The sequence below is a fragment of the Candida margitis genome (assembly GCF_024628925.1).
Source record: "Candida margitis strain CBS 14175 chromosome Unknown scaffold73, whole genome shotgun sequence".
In the NCBI taxonomy this organism is placed as follows: Eukaryota; Fungi; Ascomycota; class Pichiomycetes; order Serinales; family Debaryomycetaceae; genus Lodderomyces; species Lodderomyces margitis.
The window spans coordinates 15,694-35,196 of record NW_026261731.1 but is presented as its reverse complement, the minus strand read 5'-3'; the positions used below and the strand labels follow the sequence as shown (position 1 = coordinate 35,196).

At 37.6% G+C, this 19,503-nt stretch overlaps 9 protein-coding genes across 9 annotated transcripts; 6 read left to right on the top strand and 3 right to left on the bottom strand. All coding sequences in view use genetic code 12, as the record gives it.

The window, feature by feature from the left end:
- Positions 1-362: 362 nt before the first annotated feature.
- CCT2 (chaperonin-containing T-complex subunit) lies at positions 363-1,943 on the bottom strand (the record flags this gene model as incomplete). The annotated part of the gene is made up of 1 exon (XM_051815611.1): positions 363-1,943. The coding sequence occupies one exon, from the start codon at positions 1,941-1,943 to the stop codon at positions 363-365; it is 1,581 nt and encodes a 526-aa protein (XP_051674029.1).
- Positions 1,944-2,474: 531 nt separating this feature from the next.
- Positions 2,475-2,963, bottom strand: CANMA_000343 (uncharacterized protein; the record flags this gene model as incomplete). The annotated part of the gene is made up of 1 exon (XM_051815600.1): positions 2,475-2,963. One exon carries the CDS (start codon positions 2,961-2,963, stop codon positions 2,475-2,477), a length of 489 nt encoding a protein of 162 aa, XP_051674028.1.
- Positions 2,964-4,338: 1,375 nt separating this feature from the next.
- On the top strand, positions 4,339-4,968 carry DDR48 (DNA damage-responsive protein 48; the record flags this gene model as incomplete). The annotated part of the gene is made up of 1 exon (XM_051815589.1): positions 4,339-4,968. The coding sequence occupies one exon, from the start codon at positions 4,339-4,341 to the stop codon at positions 4,966-4,968; it is 630 nt and encodes a 209-aa protein (XP_051674027.1).
- Positions 4,969-5,119: 151 nt separating this feature from the next.
- On the bottom strand, positions 5,120-6,418 carry KIS1 (Kis1p; the record flags this gene model as incomplete). Its single annotated transcript, XM_051815578.1, has 1 exon — positions 5,120-6,418. The coding sequence occupies one exon, from the start codon at positions 6,416-6,418 to the stop codon at positions 5,120-5,122; it is 1,299 nt and encodes a 432-aa protein (XP_051674026.1).
- Positions 6,419-7,799: 1,381 nt separating this feature from the next.
- CANMA_000340 (uncharacterized protein) lies at positions 7,800-8,474 on the top strand (the record flags this gene model as incomplete). Its single annotated transcript, XM_051815568.1, has 1 exon — positions 7,800-8,474. One exon carries the CDS (start codon positions 7,800-7,802, stop codon positions 8,472-8,474), a length of 675 nt encoding a protein of 224 aa, XP_051674025.1.
- A 195-nt stretch (positions 8,475-8,669) lies between these two features.
- PEX17 (Pex17p) lies at positions 8,670-9,332 on the top strand (the record flags this gene model as incomplete). The annotated part of the gene is made up of 1 exon (XM_051815556.1): positions 8,670-9,332. One exon carries the CDS (start codon positions 8,670-8,672, stop codon positions 9,330-9,332), a length of 663 nt encoding a protein of 220 aa, XP_051674024.1.
- A 209-nt stretch (positions 9,333-9,541) lies between these two features.
- CANMA_000338 (uncharacterized protein) lies at positions 9,542-10,663 on the top strand (the record flags this gene model as incomplete). The annotated part of the gene is made up of 1 exon (XM_051815546.1): positions 9,542-10,663. One exon carries the CDS (start codon positions 9,542-9,544, stop codon positions 10,661-10,663), a length of 1,122 nt encoding a protein of 373 aa, XP_051674023.1.
- Positions 10,664-10,949: 286 nt separating this feature from the next.
- Positions 10,950-12,905, top strand: MFG1 (Mfg1p; the record flags this gene model as incomplete). Its single annotated transcript, XM_051815535.1, has 1 exon — positions 10,950-12,905. The coding sequence occupies one exon, from the start codon at positions 10,950-10,952 to the stop codon at positions 12,903-12,905; it is 1,956 nt and encodes a 651-aa protein (XP_051674022.1).
- A 995-nt stretch (positions 12,906-13,900) lies between these two features.
- Positions 13,901-17,191, top strand: MET10 (sulfite reductase subunit alpha; the record flags this gene model as incomplete). Its single annotated transcript, XM_051815524.1, has 1 exon — positions 13,901-17,191. The coding sequence occupies one exon, from the start codon at positions 13,901-13,903 to the stop codon at positions 17,189-17,191; it is 3,291 nt and encodes a 1,096-aa protein (XP_051674021.1).
- Between the last annotated feature and the right edge of the window lie 2,312 nt (positions 17,192-19,503).

Below are 19,503 nucleotides of genomic sequence, written 5' to 3'. Positions count from 1 at the left end.
CCAAAGACTTATACGTGTAAAAAGCATTATATCCGATATAAGATGGATATCTATAATTACTATCTTTATCAAATTGTATTCCTTTTATTTTGGAGTGTACGAAAAACATTGAATTCTACTCCCTGTCGTGTGTGTGAGGGATGACTTACATAATTCAATAAAGCTCAAATTTGTTTGGTCAATTGGGTTTTGCCAAGCGAGCTTTCAACCCAAAAGAAAAAAAAAATAAAGTAAAAATGTTTAGAAGTTGGTTTGTGGGGAGGGGGGATTAATCCCACTTTGGATCAGTACTCATTCAGCTAGAAAGAGAGAGAGATGTTGGAAAAAGATTTTTGCGATCAACTTATATTAAAGCTCTATCACTAGTGGTTTCTATCGGCAGTACGAGGCTTGGCACGGATAATGTTATCTACTCTTAATAGCACTTCAGCTGCTTCAGTTGCCGAGTTGACAACTGCTCTTTTCAATTTGTAGCTCTCTACAACACCCAATTCTCTCATATCAGCAACAATACCCTCATTCAAGTTTAATCCAGACGTTGAAATTCCATTATATATAGCAGATCTCAACTTTGTAACAAGCTCACTTGAGTCATATCCGGCATTATCTGCCAAAATGATAGGTAGTTGTCTCAAAGCTCGACTATAGGCTTCGATAGCAAGGGCTTTTTTGCCAGTCTCGTTGGCTGCAGCCTCGTCAACGGCTTTAGCCATGAGCATCTCAGAACAGCCTCCACCCAATACAGTTTTGGTATCTTTGGTAGTTTGCGACAATACCGACAACGCATCATGCAATGATCTTTCAGCCTCTTCCAACACATGATCAGTAGCACCACGTAAGACAATAGTACAAGCTTCTCCGGCAGCAACTCCAGAGAATTTCAAAAATGGATCTTCACCAATTAAAATTTCCTCGATGGAATCACAACGACCCAATTTTGTAGTGCTAGGATTGTCAAAAGTACTAACAACATCTCCGCCCGTAACCAAGGACAATCTTTCAACACCGTCAAAATCAGCATGTTCAATGGTGTTAATTTTGGAATCGGTAAACAATTGTTCAGGATAATCATAAATCAATTGACGGTTTATAAAAACATTAATATCGTAGTTCTTAATTTTATCAACCTTGGTTTTCATCTTGACTTTTTCTGCCTTTTCCAATTCTGCCAATTTAGAAGTCGAATCAACTTTGAACTTGGCACCAAATATTTTGACTTTGTCGGTATCCATTGATGTATTTGCTATAAGTATTCTGGCATTTTCAATTTTTTTTGGTTGGCCTACTCCAAACTTTTTCTCCAAAATGAATCCTTCATCCAAGTATGAATCAGATAATTTCCCACCCACTTTCTTGATTATTTGAATATTGTTCAAGTTGGTCGATCCCTTCAATCTCAAGATTGCATCTACAGCCAAAGTTGCAAATTGTTCTTTATCTTGTGACAAGATTTTTGAAGACAAGGTCGTTTTGGCGATATTCAACAAATCCAATCTGAATTTTGCTGGATCTAACCCGTTATTGACTGCATTTTTATCCAATGCATCGATTGCATGTTTTCTTGCAATTCTGAAACCTTCAATTATGGTTTGAGGGTGTATTTTTTGGTCAATCAATTTTTCACTTTCCCGCAATAATTCAGCACTGAGAACGGTGACTGAAGTTGTTCCATCACCTACTTCATCGTCTTGTACTTTGGATATATTGACTAATACTTTAGCTGCTGGATTCTCAAATGGTATAGACTTTAAAATAGTGGCTCCATCATTGGTGACGATCGAGTGGTCGGGGTTACTAGCACTTTGTAACAACTTGTCCATTCCTTTTGGACCCAACGTCGATTTAACTAAATCACCCACAGCAATTGCTCCAACAAATGCAGACAAACGAGCATTCTCAGCTCTATCTTCCTCAACTTGGTCTTTGAATATCTGAACAGACATATTGATTAGAGAAGTTGTGTTGTGACTAGCACTAGCTCTTCGTAGATTTTTCCCACCTCACGTACTAAATTTTTTTTTCTTCTTCTTTTGTTCTTTGATCTTCTTCTTCTTCTTCTTTCTTCGCGACAAGGACGTGTAATTGATCAAATTTTGTTTAATGTATTAAATTTTTTGCACCCAACCTAAAAACATCCAACCGTAGCTAGTTGTGAAGCTTGTTATTTCAACAACCTGCCAATACTGACACGAACTTGAGCTTCAAAAAAGGGAAATTTTTGGCACTCTTGATAGTGAACAAGAGCAAAGCAAATCCAACACGTTTGAAGTCTACATCGAACCTGAGAGATCAACCTACACAGGGTGAAAATTTCATTGCATGACATTACCATCAAAATAATGGGCTCAATATAAATATGGTAGCCAAAAGTATAGCAATAGTAACCAATGCAGCACCAACAGTAACAATAGCAGCAGCAACAACAGTAGCAATGATACCAGTTTCAAACTTGTAATTACATTCAACACTCAACCTCATGCGTTATGCTTTTTACTTCTCTTTTTCTTATTCTTCTTCTTTGGATTTAATGTCCCATTGGTAATTCCCTCTTCCAAATTACTCTTTTCAAGATCAGGTTGTGATTCAGGTTCCATCTCAAATTCATAGCCTTGATTTGATTCTTTCATGCTAACAATCCTCTTCACTGACTCAGTATTTTCCGATAGTAGTTTCATGAATTTTTTTTGAGTTCGCTTGGTCGACAACCTCAATTTATGCTTTTCACATTTCTTATGTATCTCAAGTATGGTTGAATAAACATTAATAAGTACCTCTGATGCCGCCAATTTAGTCTTTAATTCTACTATACCGTCCTCAATTTTGGCAAGCATCCTCGGTCCTTCCATACTCAACTCTAAGTTCCTGTATCTTAAATCCAAAACATTCTTCTGCACACTCAAACATGAAAAATCACTATTCTCTTCGTCACAAGAATCAAAACTTTGAATCAGTTGCAGTGACATAATTCGCGTCAAAAATTCTTCAACCCTTTCATGCGACACCCAATTATTCTTACTCACTCCCCTCATACATCTCCAGAACGCTTTCAACCATGAGATTTTTGCAACTCATTTTTTAACCTCTATCTAGCATACGTCAAAGAGCTGAGTAGGTAAACCATCAATATATATAATAGAGGCTCTATCCATTCAACGGAATTTTAGTTCTACGCGTCCATAAGTGAGTTATATCCATGACTGGTGACCACACTGTAGTCCAAAAAGCAATACAAAGTACACCGACACGGGTACAGGCATACATACATACATATATACATACATACATGCATACACTTATAGAGAGAGGAAGAGATAACGTGAAACTACTTTTGATGATGCGTAACTGAACATAATTGGATGGGGGGGTCGTATTTGAAAACAAAAAAAATCCTGCATATAATTGAATTCTCCTCCCTTTCCCCCCTTGAAACTTTATTTGACTCCCTTTCTTTTTCTTAATGCTTTTGACGTCATAGAATGATGAAAGATGAACTGTTGTTGTTTTGAAAGTAAAAGAATGAAGCATTGTAGAGTCAACCTAATCACTGTTTCGTGAAGTCTTGGGGGAAGAAGGAAGGGTAATTGGGCTATGCACAATTTACACAGTGCACGGTGGTTAAAGTTAAACACACTCTTTCTCCCTTCACAGGCACGATCCCCAATTCCCAATTCCCAATTCCCAATTTAAAAAAAAAAGCCACAATAGTCTCTCTCCTCCGAGCATGGAATATGAAATTCTGTTTTGTGTCAACGAAAATATTCAACAGCTTTCAATCTTCTGTTTGAAATTGTGGTTTTACATCAAATCATAAGAGTATGGAGACAGGTCAGTTCTAAAACTACACCTATATCTGACGTGTATTATAAAATTGTTGGTGCATTGAAGTTACAAGTGTAGGCAGTTTTTCCTTTGATTCACATTATAAGAAACACCGCCCCTCAAGAAAAAAATCGTTGTTTCTATTTTTATTTTTTATTTTATTCCTTCACTGCGTCAACACACAACACACACACGTTGTTCACACAATACATTGATAAATACACAAAACTCACACAAGAGAAAGAATGAAACTAAAAAAGACACACACTAAAAAAGGAGGGAATACGTAATGTATGTAGTAGTATAATGAAATTAGAGGAGACGATGAAACAGAAAAAAGTCATTTGTTTTGCAAATTGACAAAGGAGCAATTGAAACGTGTATTTTTGTATTGAATGCAATTTCAAGTACTCCCCCATTAATTATTATACTATAAATATAAGAAGGTATTCCCTCCTACACTTTTCTTTTGACAAATTCAATTGAACAAAGCAGCTTAGCAAACAAAAAGAAAACAAAATGGTATTTGGATTTGGTAAAGACGATAGAGAAAAAAGGGGTGGTGACGATGACAACAGCTACGGTGGATCCAGAACTGGAAACAACAACGATGACAACTATGGATCGTCTTCTTTTGGTAGTGGTGGAAATAATGACGACTCGTATGGTTCTTCCAACAAGAGAAGCGGATATGGCAACGATAATGACGACTCTTATGGATCATCAAACAGAGGTGGCAATTCATCCTCATTTGGCAACAATAACAATGATGACAACAGCTATGGCTCATCAAACAAGAGAGGAGGTAATGACTCTTACGGTAATGATGATTCATATGGATCGTCCAACAGGTCTGGAGGAAGCAACACATTTGGTAACGATAATGATGACTCTTATGGTTCATCAAATACAAGAAGTGGTGGTTACGGTAATGATGATTCATATGGATCTTCAAACAGATCAGGTGGAAACTCATCCTCATTTGGTAATAATGATGATGATAACTATGGATCATCAAACAAGAGAGGAGGCAATGACTCTTACGGTAATGATGATTCATATGGATCGTCCAACAGATCTGGAGGAAGCAACAGATATGACAATGACAATGATGACTCCTATGGTTCATCAAACAGACGTGATTTCTAAAGGTAAACTGGTGAATAATTTATAGCTTATCCTAGTATTTAGTTTTTAACACCTATTTTTTTCAAACTATATCACTCTACAAAGTAAAAAATCACTTCAATTGATTGATTCATTTATATCTATTAAACCCCTACTACTACTTCTTTTTTTCTTATAAAGGAGCATACAAAACTTGTGTTACATATTTCCTCTTGTATCGCACAATTGAAGCTACTGCCAATGTATTATGCTTGATAGATGTTGTAGCCAAATGATTCAATACAACATGGTTGGGAATGGGGAGTGCACCTGAATTATTATCATTACTATTGAAATTGTTCAATATAACACTCTCCAAATGAGGTGGCAATTGTGGAGGGTGTAACCATGCTTGTTGTTGACCACTATTGGATCTTGATTGTTTTTCTATAGCAACATAATATTGTTCCATTACTTTTGGATCAGTAAAGATTGGTGGAATATCATTTATATATTCAAATTTTCTTTCAATGCCATCGTCTTCTTCATTATCATGATATCTTGAGTACCCATTACCCATATCATCATCATCATTGGTGAGACGCCACATTGAATCTGTTCTTGAACGTGACGTTGATGATCTTCGACTGGATATAGATGATGACACTGATCTCCGTCTTTCCGGTTGCACTTGCTGTTGCTGTGGTGATTGTTGGGGTTGTGGTTGTTGCTGCGGTTGTTGTGGTAGTGTTGGATGATCTTCCTGTATTCCATATTGTTCATCCAAATGTTGTTGAACATTTTCTGGGGTGATTTCAATATAATTGACAAAATTTCCCATTTGATCAGTGGCTGTAGGTAAAAAATCAGAAAATCGTAATTCATTATCAACAACAAATCTAAATCTATGAGTACCCACTGGTAATCCCAAAGTTATCACGAAATTTCCATCCGGTTGTTTCACCAACCCAATCATTTTCCTCCACCCAGTGAATGAACCAGTGACATAAACTTTTTCACCACGTTGCACCCACTGAATATCCACCGGTACTGTGATTGCTTTCTCTGAATGTGGTGGGGCTAAAGACTGAGATGGTTGTTGTTGCTGTTGTTGTTGTGATGGAGCATTCTGATCCTGTGGTTGTGGTTGTGGTTGTGATGGGTGCCTCTCCAGCACCCCTTGATTGTTTTCTTGTAGGTTCGAAGACGAACTATCAACATGCATCCTATCTTCCTCTTGTTCATCACCGCCTTGATCTGTCTCTTTCTTGTCTATATTCATTTGGTCCGGGTCAGCATCATCTGTTAGAATCAAGGTTGACTTTCTTCTTACTGGCTGTGGTTCAACTGTGGTATTGGTGTCATTATTTATGGGTTGACCTTCTCCATGGACTCTACTTACGTCAACCATAGACACGTCCTTATTTGCGTTGGTTGATGAGTTATTATCCGCAGTCGAATCTTGTACTCCTGTCTGTGTATTATCCATCATTTGAAAGGTTTCTCTTGTTTGTTTGTTGTTAGGAAAAGCTTGTATTATGTCAATCTATGTTTTAAAACTAAGAAGATGTGACAACAGTGCTAATGATTAGTTATGGTGTGGTACTATAGCGAATGTGAGTGGGTGATAGTGGACAACAAAAAAAAAAATAGGAGTCACACACAAACTTCAGTGTATCAATAATATATGCAAACTGTGAGCAATATGGGGGAAAAACTTCAGCACAATGAGAAGTGTTTTCTTCTACTGTGTTTGTAAAGCGATGGATGTAATTTGGGGTTGATGATGAAAAACAGTAAGATATCAAATAAGTCAAGCAAAGAGTGTATTAGTTAACCGTTGTATTGTCTATAGATCGTTTTTTTCTTCTCCTCTTCTTCTTCCCATTTACCCGCCTTTTCTTTTTTTTTCTTTTTTTAATAAAATTTTGTCATTTATTCGCTGTTCTTCTTTATTTTCTTTATTTTGGTTTTTTATTTTTTTAATTTATTTTGGTCTACATATATGCAGAGAGATTATTAATTCTCATTCTACGCTTAGCATTAGCATTAGCATTAGCATTAAGTATAGCAGATTTGATGGACAAGTGAAATGATAAACGTATTCAATTTTTGATATTCTTTTACTGTTAGTTACGTAGTTCCCCCTTTTCTACTTGATAATATTGAGGGATGAACGTGGAAGTTCAATATCGTGCCACGTTTTTGTGTTGTTTATCATCAAAGATTAGTCTCGATCCAGAAGGATTATCTGTTTAAGCAGAAAGTTTCTTACTCTCTTGAATCACGCCCACCGTATGACATCTCTTTAAAGATGGAGCAACCTCCGTTATCACACTCAATGTCAGCACTTTGCGTTCAGCTCCAGAGACATTAGCAAAGATATGAAAGTAAATGTAAACTTATTCATTTATATCTATTAATCTTCTTATACAATCCTTTCTTTATGTCAATATACTCGTTTAGATCCCCTCTTTTTCAAAGTACCTCCAAGCCTAACTTTCATTTCCTCTATTGTACCTTTTTTTGTTGAAGATTGTTGATGTTGGTGGAAATAGCATGATATACCAATATCAAGATTATTGAAGCAAAACCAAAAGTCAAAGCAATGGTATTCAATTGATTATCCAGTATCATCCTTTGAGTGGTCCTGATTGTTGTAAGTGACGATGTGAGTAAGTCTGTCAATGCGTTCCCAATCTGTAATTTAAACCGTGTCTTTTTTCTATCAACTTTTTTGGTTCTCTTTGCTTGGAACTTTGTATGCAGTCCGCATCAATGCTCATCAAAATAAATCTCTCTTTCTCTTTCTCTCTCTCTCTCTCTTTGCCCCGTTTGATTCTATTCAAATCTATTCACTTAATGGCTCTAAAATGTTACCGATAAGTTACTCTGCTGCCTATATCAGCTTAGGATATGCTTTATTGAGGACGTCTCGAAATCCATTATGCCTTATTCTGTGCAGATTCAGGTCCAATAATATTCAAAAAGACGAGCCTACGAAATTGGCTAGTGGTTCCTATGCTCAGAGTCTACCGTCAACAAACAACAAGAGCAAGTATGAACCAAAAACTTTATTAGAGGAAATGAAATTGGCAGAATTGTCAAGGAAAACTTCTGACTCCCCGAACCACACTGTTCCACCTTGGATCAAACGACAATTAACGCAAAAATCAAAGTACGACCGTTGGAACCCCAAGAGGAAACTTAGCAGACAAGAGATGATCAAAGTAAAAGAGCTCAAAGAAACATTTCCACAGTATAGAACAGTAGACTTGGCTCAGTTTTTCCACATATCACCAGAAGCCATACGGCGTATCTTGAAAAGCAAGTGGGTACCAAATGATCTTGACGAAGAAATGATGAGTCAGAGAAAAGAGAGAAAGATTTTTCAAAGACAGGAGAGGGACCAGACTATCATAAGGTCAAAAATCCGTGGTGGTACCGAGTTACAAAAGGACCGAAAGAGATATAAAACCTCTGGCAAGACGAGTAAGGACGATGATGAGTTGAACAAAAATTATAATAGAATTCACAGCCAATTCTAGTATGTATATAGACTAAAGTGGAATAAATAAAACCCATTGTGTGAATGCCGAGCACACTGCTTCTTTGACTTGTGTGTGATATTGAATCATTCTGGTAGCGCATGATAATACCACGGTTAAAGTCTGAGCGCCCCGCAGATTTTTAAAAAGAAAGCAACGCAGCTCCCTCGACACATTTCTTGACGATAACACAACATGTCGGTTCCCAAATTTACAATCCCAGAGTCAGCGTATGACCCGTCTACTTACAGCTTGAAGAATACAAAGTCAAAATCTGGTCTTTTGACATACCTTCTCAAATTAACCAATGGTGGATCCCTTGCATTGATCGTGTCATACTTCGTGGGGTTTTTCATTGTCAAACCGTTGTTGGAAACGTCTAATTCCAGAAGGTTAGAGTTCCTCGAAACCATGAGACTGAACTTGAGAGAAATTTACTTGAAAATGATCACTAAAGTGAGCTATATACCAATCGTTGCCATTAAAAGAAATGGAAAATTACATGCTGATGCCATAGTTCAGACTGAATCACATCCAGACAAGCTGGCTGCAGTAGAGGATAGATTGTCACAAGGTGAACTACATCAGAAAATGGTGAAAATGTCGTCTTTGCTCAATACTTATGTGAAGCACTGGTCGATGGAAAATTTCAGTAATTATAAAGGTGTCAACTATGCCGTCAAAGATTTGCAAAATAAGTCTGACTTGGTATATTTTGATGACCAGGAGTTTTTCACTTTGGATACTGGTCTTGAAGCTGGACCAAATGGGGGTAAAGCTAGGAAAAGAAACATTGTTGTCGATACAAAAAACGAAATTAGAAGTATTAAGGGATTGTATATGAGTGGACAAGTTTAATATAGTAGACGAGTATAAGATATAGATAATATTAATTGATACGATGTTTACTTTGGCTTTCGTAATCCTCTTATGATGAAACTCTAGAGTCCAAAAAGACAAAGAAAAAAAAATGTTATTGTGTGTCTTGAACCATACTCAAGCTCTTGTCAGTATCAAACTTAGACTGGCTGCACCACTTTAAAACCATCAATTATTAGAGACCAAGAATGGCCAAATCAAAAATTATCGTTAGTAGTGAAGAGGAAGAAGACTCGAATGCGGATTTTGCTGAAGAAGAGTCGCCACTAGAATCTGATTCGAATGACAACGCTGACCTTGATGACTATGACGATGAAGAAGAGGATGACTACAAGCCGCAACACACAGCATCCAGATCTGTATCTCAAAGAAGAAGAAGGAAACCAGTAGGTGGTGGTGAAGATGATCTGAGAGAAGAAGGAGAGGAAAATAGTTTGGATGACGAACCCGCAACCCTGAGTAATGAGGATGAAGAAGACGATATGGATACCAACTTTGAAAATGAGCTCTCGGATATGGACGAAGATTTGGAACCAAGAAACGATGATGAAGAGGATGAACCTGGGGAAATTTTGAAAAAGTCAAAATCGGGGACAGTCAAAAAGTCAATAAAGATTAAAATCAAGCCACCCACAAAGAAAGAGGAAAAGTCTTTGGGTAAATCTGCACCGGGAGGCTCTAGAAATACGCGTAAAAGGCAGGTCAATTATTACCAAGACGATGAAGATGGTGGCTTTTCCGAAGAGTTGACCGATGTAGAGACTTTACCAAAGGTTTCAAAGAAAATAAAGATAAAACCGATGCCAGAACGTAAGCTGCAACATCAAGACCTAGATCCAGAACTTATACTTACAGATGAAGAGGAGGAATACAATCCGAATACCGTGAATGATGTATCCAAGATGACCGAGAGGCAAAGGGCGCGACTTAATACAGAGGTAGTGGGTGCAATCGAGGACCCGTATTTCGAGTTGGACGCTAGCGGGAAGAAGCCAAAGCAGAAAAAGGTGAAGGAAGAAACTGAGGAAGAAATAGCGTTGAGAAAGGCAGAGAATGCTCGAAAGAGGCAAGATTATAAGAATAAGATGTTGGAAGAGGAAAAGAGAGATACTTTGAACAAACTATTGAAGAGAAGAGCGACAAAATCAAGAGAGACGATAGCTGAGGATAAAGAGGGATCAGTGGGGGTCGATGAAGAACCAACATCGTTTTACAAGGAAAGGCGGGCAACTTTGAACCACCCCGCATTGATTCGGTATGTCAACAACACAATCTCTTTGAATGGTAATTCAGTACTTGCTTATAAGTAGTGTAAGTTTTATATATGATAATTACACCAGTTTACTTTGTAGGTCTGAAAATGAACCCCCTGCTTCTCCCACAGCTATCGCAGTTTAGAAATACTGTCCAAGAAAATAAAAATAAGAAAAAAAAAATGTCATGATAAACAAAACAGTGCCAAGGAGAGACAAAATCCACATTGAAAATTTAAAATCTTCAACCAACCCTCGATAAGCGAAACAGAAGCAACGTGCTCTGACATTCACCGTACACACCCATTTGATGAACACCAATACACAGCTGCACCTGCAGCAGATGTTTGCTCAAACGCCACATAATCAGTTTCAACAACCGTTACAAACTGACGGGACTATTAGTATACAAGCACCACCTCAACAACAACAACAACAGCAGCAGCAGCAGCAGCATCAAGTGCAGCAATTCCAACGACAACTAAATAATTCACAACAATTACAAGGAAATGGAAATGGGATTCCACAGCAGAAACTGAACAAAACACCGGCCCAGCAGCTTTTGCGACAATCAAACAGCAATCCAGTTCATCAGATGGAAATAAACAATGACAATGTCCCCAACACCTCTCGACCTGGATTACAACGAAACACAAACTACAATGGAAGCACAGCTAGTCTACAATCCGTTCCAATGAATGCACAGAACTTGCAACCGAACGGTGCGATTTTGAATGGAATGCCCGTCCCTGCAACACGAACCGTATCACAGCAGGTTCCTCCTGCGCAAACAAGTTCAGGTAGCAACTCACAGGGTCATACACCGGCTATGGGGAATACCCTGTCACCAGTTATCAACCAGTCAAACAACCAGAAGGCTCTGGGGAAGGACGCTGCCTCTAGTCGAACATTAAACCAACAACAAGGAAACCAAGCAAAGGTTAAGCAGACACCAGGAGGCATAATGTTTCAACAACCCGGACCCCAGGCACCATTTCAACCACAGTTTAACCTGGGTGGCGGTGATGGAAATTCAGCTTTTGTGCTGGCTTCTCAAAGACAATTCCCGCAAGGTCAGGGTCAGCAACAGCAGCAGCCAGTTTTAACTTCTACTGAACAAATGCAGCAAGAATTTAATGCACGCATAATTAAAAGAAACTTGGGAAATGCTGCAACCATGCGTGTGCTTGACTTGATTGATTTTTTGAGTAATGAGGCTCATGATAACCTAAGGAGTGTTGAATTTTGGCAACGAATCACGCCAGCCTACTTTTTACCCAATTCAACTTTGAGATTAAATTTTTCCAAGTCAATAACAAGCGAGTTTGACAGAACGTTGAGTGAAGTAACTGGATTAAATTTTGGGTTTTTAAAGTTGGCTGGTAAAGGAGTAAATGATTCTAGTCCAGCCAACCACTTTGAACTCAACACAACTACGGCACCTAGGTTTTTTTCCCAATGTGTAGCGAATTCAGAATTTTCAAGGTTTTCCATATTTCTACCAGGGATGAAATTCCAAGTACTAAATAATGGATCAATTATAATTGTGTCAAAACTTGAAATCAACCTAATGTACGAAGATAATTCTATATCGAAACTAAATGGAAATGTCAAAGTTCTAATGAGTCGAGACTTGCGCATTGAATGGATAGATGTGAATTGCATCACCTACGAAAGCTTAATCAATTTGAATTTTTTGAGCAAACTGCCAATGAAAAGCAAGTCGGTGAATGACGTCTATCGTGATTCCCAAACCGTGTATAATACTTCTACTTTTGGATTGGGTAAATCCAATACTAGACACTTGCAACTTGCAGATATTTTGACCCACATGAAGCAATTAATGGATTTCAGTCAATTAAATAATATCAAGTCTCCTCAAAGAGCGTTGGAACTTCTCCTAACCACGCCTCAAGCAACAATACCGACAAATTTTCAAATGGCTAGAGGAACATTTGTGAATGGGTTTGGTGCTCAGCCGCAACAACAACAATCACTTCAATTTCAAAACCAAATGGCTTCTGCTCGAAACAACTTTCAGTCATCATCAACAACAATGCAGGGCAAGTCGCCTCTCCCCCTGCAACAGCAGTTGCAAAATCCACAAGCTCAGAATATGAATCCAAATTCACAGCAGCAGCAGCAGCGAAATACGACAAACAACTCCGCAATAAAGAAAGAGGCAGATGTGTCCTCACCGTCGCCAAAAACAGTCCCCGATGATGAGCCTAAGAAGAGAAGGAAACCTAGCGTGGGAGGTAGCTCGTTGAATACAGGAGCTAATAAGAAAAGAAAATGAGCTGTTTTAGGGCAAAAAGTTAGTGGCTTAATTAAATGAACGTTGTGCTTTCAAGTCGCGGAGAAGATTGACTCATTATATTCATTTCATTGTGTATTAGATAACTCTATTTTACTTGTTTAGCTGTGTCTTTCCGTAGGCTATTTCTCTATGGGTCATTAGGCTGAGAAAGCCAATATAAACATGTGAGGTAGTGCTCACGTGATCTTGCCACATACAAAACTAACTGTTGTCGAATAGCTGATTTAAACGATTTTTCCCAGATATATCACTGCCTCCAACTTCTTCATTGACTTCTAAAGGTTGCTTTTGCACAGCTATTTGGGTCCTAGTAATTTTTCATTCTTGTATTGATCCTGATGACAGTTGCAAATTCAACAAAATCATCTCTTTTGGCTATGTTTGAGATAGCACTCGAGTTAAATAAGTCCAGGTTATTCTTCTCTCTTTTTTGTTAATTGATAGTGAATCCTTCCGCCCTTAGATAAAATCATATCATTTGTTGAAATATTTCATTTGTATACGAAATGTTTTTAAAATATAAGAGAATATACATTTCCTTAGTTGAAACTGTTTTACACAATTTTGCAGCAAAAAAAATAAAACGCTTTCAGAGATAATGATTTCCTCAGTTCTTTAAACTATTGCATTCATTCCGCGCTTCCTTATGATATATAAGAAGAGACAAAATACATAGATGCACCAGCTTTAGCTTATTACCAGAAGATCCTTTTGGTACTATGCATTTATGGTTTCCGTCTCTTTTGCCATTGACTACGCATTTCTCTTCCTCGGTAGATTTGATTAACCCACGCCTGACGATTTTGCAGAAAAAAGAAATTTTGTAAATTTTTAATATTAATTAGTTGATTGCACGTGATAAGATTGAAAAATATTGATAAAAAGTATCTTTGGTAAACTTTTCACCACGAAAACATTTTCTCCATGTTTTTAGAGACAAAGCTGATAGCTATTATCATTCAAAGATACTGAAGATGGTCCCACACTTGCTAAATGAGGAAGTGCCTAAGAGCCCAAGTGGTAGTACCGCTAGTGAAGCTAGTTTAGGCGGCTCCAACCTTACAAGATTAATCACCTCAAACCCATTTGGATTAACAACTGATCCAAAACTGATCAGAGGTTCAACCTACACGTCTGCTGGAACTCTCATCAATCAAACTATTTATGCGATTGCTTCAAAGATTTTCAGCTACGAGACTGTTGGTGCAGAAAACTTACTTGACTCATATATTCAAGTTTGGTTGCACAACCAACACTCCAATGCTTTTGGAATAGTCCCATTTTACAACAAGTTTGAAGTTAGATCAGGGGCTTCTAATGCCATTTTGGGCTATTTCAAGAGGAATGGAACACATGGTCAACCGGTTTCAACCATTTTAGGTGCTAGTGGTATTGATTACATGAGAAGCTCCTTATTAGGACAAAAGGCCCCATTAGCTTTGAATGTTTCAGCAGTTGACTTTGTTGAGAATGCGTTAGTATCAAACTATGGAAGGGTTTTGAATGCAGCCAGAGATTTAAATTTTCCAGTGTTTACCTCTACTGAATTTGGTAATGAGAGTCAACATTTGGCCATCTTGAACCATTTTTACGCTTTTGCAACAGGTAGACCCTCGATTTTCTTGTTTGATGGTATTGAGTCTGCTAAAAGTTTTAGAAAATTTGGTGACGCTTTATCAGTTGAGGAAATTGGTCAATTGTATCAAAATTTGCTTGATTCAGCTCCATCAGCCGATCTCAGCATTGATGCCGCTTTCGATTTGTTAAACAAGTTCACTGGAAAAAATTACTCTCAGTTTGAGTATATTGGAGGTAAAAACGCCAGGACCGTGTTTATTGCCTATGGAACTCATGTCAATGAGCAATGGAGAAACGTTGTTAATGAAGAAATTGGCTTGATTCAAGTTCGAGTCCCACTTCCATTTAATCAAAACAAGTTTTTGCTGATTATTCCTGAATCAGCTGGAAAATTGGTGATTTTGAATTCAGAGAATGACAAGTTGAAGGCTGATGTCACTGCTACTTTATTCTTGGGTAATAGTTACTATTCACTCTCAATTGAAGAGTTTAGGTACCCATTGGACTTTGACTGGACTCCAATTACCATTGCAAAGACAGTCTCCAAGTACGATACTAGTGTGAGGATTGAGAATATTTTACCTTCATACAACAGCGAGCCAAAGGATCAAATTATTACTGCCAACACATCACCCGAGGGGCAATATTTGTTTTGGAGCAGAGACGATCGTATTGTTGTTGATACTGTTGACAAGTTGGCTCTTTCTTTGTCTTTGGATGACTCAAAAAATGTTGCAATCAGAAACAAATACGACAATTCAAAATCTGGTGGTGTATTTTTTTCACAAATTACTTCAACAACCGGATCGTATAGCACTGCTGATGCAGCAGATGTTATTGTCATTGAAGATTTATCGTTGTTGGACTCTTATGATATTTTAGCAACCGCCAAGCCCGGAGCCACGATCATCTATATCAACCAGAAACAACTGATTGACGTTGAAAAATTACCCATTGAATTCAAAAAGTCATTGGCTTTGAACCATAACAAGCTCATTGCTGTCGATTTTACAGTTGTTGATGCATTGGATGAAACCAATAATGGCACCAAAGGTTTAACTTCTGAGCTTTTGTTACAGTTGGCATTCTGGAGAGCAACCTTGCCCGAATTGGGAGATTATATTGTTAACAAGTTATTGCAAGCAAATGGTGGCTCATTAGAATTATTGGCAACTGTTTTGGATAATTTTATCAAGGCTGCAGATTTGAAGAATGCAATTGTTCCTCTTGAAGTGTTGCCAGAGTGGGAAGACTTGAAGGAAGAAGTGCCTGAGCTGGAGAAGAGTGATGAGAAGGAGGAAGCTTCTACTAAAAATGAAGAGGTTGAGGAAACTTCTCAAGAAAAGGAAATCGAACCACTTCCATTCTTTGTAACCGAGACGTCGGTGTTTGCAAACCCAAGAGTGCCACTCGAGCAACCCGAAGAAGTTAACAACACCCTCCACAAACACATTGCGCAAAAAGTTGTGTTCCCAGAAGCATTCAATCTTAATAAAGATTTGAGACCCGATTTGCCAGTCAAGAATTTTATCGTCAAGGTGCAAGAAAACAAGAGGTTGACACCAGCTGAATACTCGAGAAATATTTTCCACATTGAATTCGATACCACTGGAACTGGTTTGAAATACGAAATTGGTGAAGCGTTGGGTATTCACGGAAGAAACAATTCCGAACAAGTTGAAGCTTTCCTCGAGTTTTACAACGTTGATGGAGACTCCCTTGTTGAAATAACCAACAAAGAGGATCCAGGATTGGTTGAAATTAGATCAGCAAGGCAAATCTTGAGCGAGTCCATTGACTTTTTGGGTAAGCCACCCAAGAGATTTTATGAGTCATTAGCAGAATTTGCATCCGACGTGAAGGAGAAGGAGAATTTGATCAAATTAGCAAGTGCAGAAGGAGCCGAGGAGTTGAAAAAGAGACAAGATGTTAACTTTGATTCATACTTTGATATTTTGCAAGAGTTCAAATCGACAAGACCAAAATTTGCTGACTTGGTGAAGATTGTTGCACCTTTAAAGAGAAGGGAATATTCAATTGCGTCGTCACAGAAAATTCACCCTAACGCCGTGCACTTGCTAGTTGTTGTTGTTGATTGGGTTGACCCTAAAGGAAGATTGAGGTATGGTCATTGTTCGAAATACTTGTCTGACTTGAAGATTGGTGATGAATTAGTTGTTAGTGTTAAACCCTCAGTCATGAAGTTGCCACCATTAACAACACAGCCAATTGTTATGTCTGGGTTGGGAACTGGTTTGGCTCCATTCAAAGCTTTCATCGAGGAGAAGATTTGGCAACAACAGCAGGGTCACGAAATTGGTGAAATATACCTCTACATGGGATCTAGACATAAGAAGGAGGAGTATCTTTATGGTGAATTATGGGAAGCTTACAGAGATGCAGGGTTATTGACTCACATTGGTGCTGCGTTCTCTAGAGATCAACCCCAAAAAATCTATATCCAAGATAAGATTAGGGAGTCCATTGACGAATTGACTGATGCAATTGTGAACAAGAATGGATCCTTTTATTTGTGCGGTCCCACATGGCCAGTTCCTGATATTACTGCTTGCTTGGAGGATATTGTTTCAAATGGTGCTAAGCTCGTAGGTGAGGAATTGAAAGACGTTGCCAAGGTGGTTGAAGACATGAAAGAGGAGGGCAGATACATTTTAGAAGTTTATTAGAAGTTTGTAGCGTTGGATAAAGTTAAAGTTTGTTAACATCTAGCTTCTCTGTACAACGTGCTTCTCGCATATACCTGAAAACAGAAATTCTTGAGATCGACCCACTTTTACAACTGCTTAGTTAGCACTAAAATTTTATAGGACTTCGTTGGTATATGAACTAAAATATCAAATGGTTTTTATTAAATCTGATGCCTCAGATGAAAAGATGAAAGGAAGAAGGAAAGAGAAAGAAGGAAAGAGAAAGAAGGAAAGAGAAAGAAGGAAAGAGGTTAAATTGAACCCTGGGTAAACTTTGCTAATGTCCTTTTTGGGCTTACTTTAAAATGAAAAGTTCAAAAGCATCGAAAATAAGGTGATGTTCTCATACCAAGCTTGAGACTCACAATGATGACAGAATCAAGATATGTCGCGGATCTTACTAGTGAATAATTTTCATCACCCAAAATAATAGTGTGGGTATCTTGCAGGACAACCAATTTTCTTTGCTGAATAATGCAACACCATTTAATCCTTTCTTCGTTAAATGCCAACTTTACTTCTCACTCTTGAAAGATTTACTCAATCATCACTATTGGCTAAAGATCTCTTTTCACCCTGGTTTATTCTGGTACATCCGCAAAACAGAACAAAAGAGGAAAACATTCTGACTTTTTTGGAAAAGGGTTCTTTCTAATACGGCAATCTTTCAATAGTTGCATTTATTAGAAGCTTCAGATATCGTAAGATAGTCGTCTGATAAAGTTTCAGCACCACCCTTAGACGTGTTGACCAATTTAAAATAACCACTCTTGAAGGTCAATTGTATATTACAGTTTTGTCTGTTATTCACAACAAAAGGAAAACTACAGTATACTGTATTGGTATAGCGGAAATGCATGATCTAAAATAGAAGCGAAGAAATGTTGTGAATATGGCTCGATTTTTTTTTTCTTTTTCTTTTTCTTTTCTTTTTTGTCTTTTTTTTTCAACAATGCTTTTAGGTGTTGCATTCGAAAACAAAAACCCCCTTTGAAGCTTCTTCTGGATTATCAATTTATCCAATCAAAATCCTGGTTGCTCTAACAGGCAACTTTAACTTTTCCTTTTGCTTCTGAATTTCCATTTGTGCTGAAGTTTAGCTTTATTGACGAACATACACTTATTGTTGCGCAAGAAACAAACTGTGAGAATCAAAAAGGGTCTATTATGTGTCCTATGTAGGCAATAAAGAGAAGACAGGTGGATAATGCTAGTGCTTCCTGTTTCATTTAGGTAGTAGTTTTTGCGGCCAAGAAGCATTAGACTTGAGGCAATACTTTAGAACTCTCTGCAATAGTTGTTATTGCCCCACTGGGTAAAAGAATGTATGGCGATGAATCAGATTTCATCTCATCAAATGACCAACTAATGATGCAAGAACATTTCTTCTTTATTAAAAGAGTTGTTGACACAATTGCAACAAGGAAATCCCGTAAATAAAATGTATCAATGCGCCAAGAAAGGTTCAAACTTGTCAGTCTTGGGGTAAAAGTTTCATGCATACCCGAACATTGATCAGTTTCAATGAATAAACCGAAGGACTTAGTTGTACTGCTGCTTCTTGAAATGAACCACAAGGTTGCTATATAGGGACAAGAGATTTTATCTGCTTGTACTAAACAGTTTAATTTACAATCATAGAGAAATGCAGTGTGGTTATAGTGTCTAACAACTTAAAACGAAATGTTGGGAATGAATTTAAGTAGACTAAACTACACTATCTTCATCGAGGAAAAGTTTGTAAACAGTCAGTATCTTGCCAATTCCTCCATTTTCAAAGTAAATTCTGATGCTTTGCTTACAGACGTTCTATAGGAATTAAAGTATATATAAAAGTTATTCCACTTACAGGAGTTCAGTGTAAATGTTTAGGTTAAACACAAGGATTCAAAGTTGTAAAGAACAGGCCAAAAAGGGTAGTGAAATTGAGTCTTAAAAAAAGTTTTACTAAAATTGGCCCAAACGATCCTTCTCAGCAAAGTTTTCAAAAGAAGAACATTTACATCCCCTACCAGATTGTTTAAATAGTGCTCTAATATTATTTATTGCAATACTCTACCACTAAATCCATGCTTGCGTAAGTGAAACATATCGCCAAACACTTATAAAAATGTTGATCAGTACCCTGTATTCTGTATATAATGTGGGACCCACAAGAAAGTATTCAAGGGATTTAGAAATCTTAAATGCTCTTACTTTTTGAAAAATTTTTAAACTTTATGAGAGTTGAACTTTAAAATTGAGACAAAACTTTAATATTATGGCGCAATCAAAGGAAAGATGAAGGTTAA